Genomic DNA, 1897 nt, shown 5'->3' on the forward strand with positions numbered 1-1897 from the left:
CTGGCGCTGAACCCGCACTGGGACGGCGACACGCTGTACCACGAGGCCCGCAAGATCGTGGGCGCGCAGATGCAGCACATCACCTACCAGCACTGGCTGCCCAAGGTGCTGGGCGAGGTGGGCATGAAGATGCTGGGCGAGTACCGCGGCTACGACCCCGGCGTCAACGCGGGCATCTTCAACGCCTTCGCCACGGCCGCCTTCCGCTATGCAACCTGTCGGCCGCGCACACCTTCGAGGACCTCAAGAACGAGATCCAGGACCCCGAGGTCCGCGAGAAGCTGCGCCGGTGAGTGCGCGCCGGGGCCGGGGCCGCTTTTTTGTTTTTATTTATTTACTTCTTTTCACTTTTTTCCACCTTTTTTTGCTTGTTAATCCTCACACGAGGATATTTTTCTATTGGTTTTTTTTTTTTTAGAGAGAGAGAGTGGAAAGGAGAGAGAGAGGCAGAGAGAAACATCCATGTGAGAGAGACGCATGGATCGGCTGCCTCCTGCACGCCCCCCACTGGGGATCGAGCCCACAACTGCAGTGGGGCCAGTTCCTGGACCACGACCTGGACTCCACGGTGGTGGCGCTGAGCCAGGCGCGCTTCTCGGACGGGCAGCACTGCAGCTCCCCCTGCAGCCACACTCACCACTGAACCACACCGGCCAGACAATTATTGTATTGTTTTCCATACAAACAGGGTAAACCTCCTCCTGCCCCACCCTCTAAATAAACAAGGAGGCGGCGGGGTTAGGAAAAGCATGAGGAAGTGTGCTTTAAAGCAGTGGTTCTCAACCTTCCTAATGCCGCAGCCCACAGGTTGAGAACCGCTGCTTTAAAGGAAGACGTTTCTGTCTTGAAGGGACGGTCTGAGTAACGTGCGATCACGATGGGAAGGGGCTTTCCTGTCCGTGTTTGCGGTGCTGTCCCCGATGAGCCGTTTCAGGCCTCCCTTGTCGTCTAGGTTGTACGGGTCCCCCCTCAACATCGACCTGTTCCCGGCCCTCATGGTGGAGGACCTGGTGCCCGGCAGCCGCCTGGGGCCCACGCTCATGTGCCTGCTCAGCACGCAGTTCCAGCGCCTGCGGGACGGGGACAGGTGAGCGCGAGGCGAAGGGGGGGGCCGGGCTTCGGGCACCTTCGGGGACTCGGGAGAGAGGAACCGTGGGCAGTGGCCCTGTGTCCACGCCACGTGCTGGGAGTGAAGGCGGCGTAGCGCCTGGTGCTGTCTGTGTGGGATTTTAATAGACTTCTTTTTACTGATTTCAGAGAGAAAGGGAGAGGAGGAGAGAGAGAAACATCAGTGATTAGACCCGCCTCTGGGTCTTTACTCGGTTGTTTTGCTTTGTTTTGAGCGGGAAGTGTGAGCCGTGTGTTGTCCACCGTCAAGTGGCCCCGGTTAAAACCAGTGGCGTCTGCCTTGTTGGGGGTGGGGTAGAGGCTGCTGAGTTCGGTCGCTGTGGTTTGAGTCCAGGTTTCCCCATCTCGTTCTCCTCCTGGGACACAGGCTGTGGTATGAGAACCCTGGGGTGTTCTCGCCGGCCCAGCTGACGCAGATCAAGCAGACGTCGCTGGCCAGGGTCCTGTGCGACAACTCCGACAACATCACGCGTGTGCAGAGGGACGTGTTCCGGGTGGCGGAGTACCCCCACGGCTACAGCAGCTGCGACGACATCCCCAGGGTGGACCTGCGGGTCTGGCAGGACTGCTGTGAAGGTAACGCCCAGCCCTCGCGCCCGGCGTGGGAGAGAATCATGGGTCGGCTGCCCCCTGCACACCCCCTACTGGGGATTGAGCCTGCAACCTGGGCATGTGCCCTGACGGGAATCGAACCCGGGACCTCTTGGTCCACCGGACGACACTCAACCCCCTGAGCCGTGCCAGCCGGGCTGTGCTGTTCATTGGTGAC

The 1897-nt window shown here is 60.1% G+C and overlaps 1 protein-coding gene across 1 annotated transcript in view; it reads left to right on the forward strand.

Moving 5' to 3' along the window:
* Positions 1–1897, forward strand: part of PXDN (peroxidasin) — a gene marked incomplete at its 3' end in the record, with an annotated part of 59151 nt that overhangs the window by 53795 nt on the left and 3459 nt on the right. The window contains 4 exon segments of the mRNA XM_014540545.1: positions 2–209; positions 212–289; positions 953–1087; positions 1496–1704. Of these exon segments, the coding sequence (XP_014396031.1) occupies positions 2–209; positions 212–289; positions 953–1087; positions 1496–1704 (630 nt within the window).

Source organism: Myotis brandtii, unplaced genomic scaffold, assembly GCF_000412655.1.
Source record: "Myotis brandtii unplaced genomic scaffold, ASM41265v1 scaffold247, whole genome shotgun sequence".
NCBI classification, from domain to species: Eukaryota; Metazoa; Chordata; class Mammalia; order Chiroptera; family Vespertilionidae; genus Myotis; species Myotis brandtii.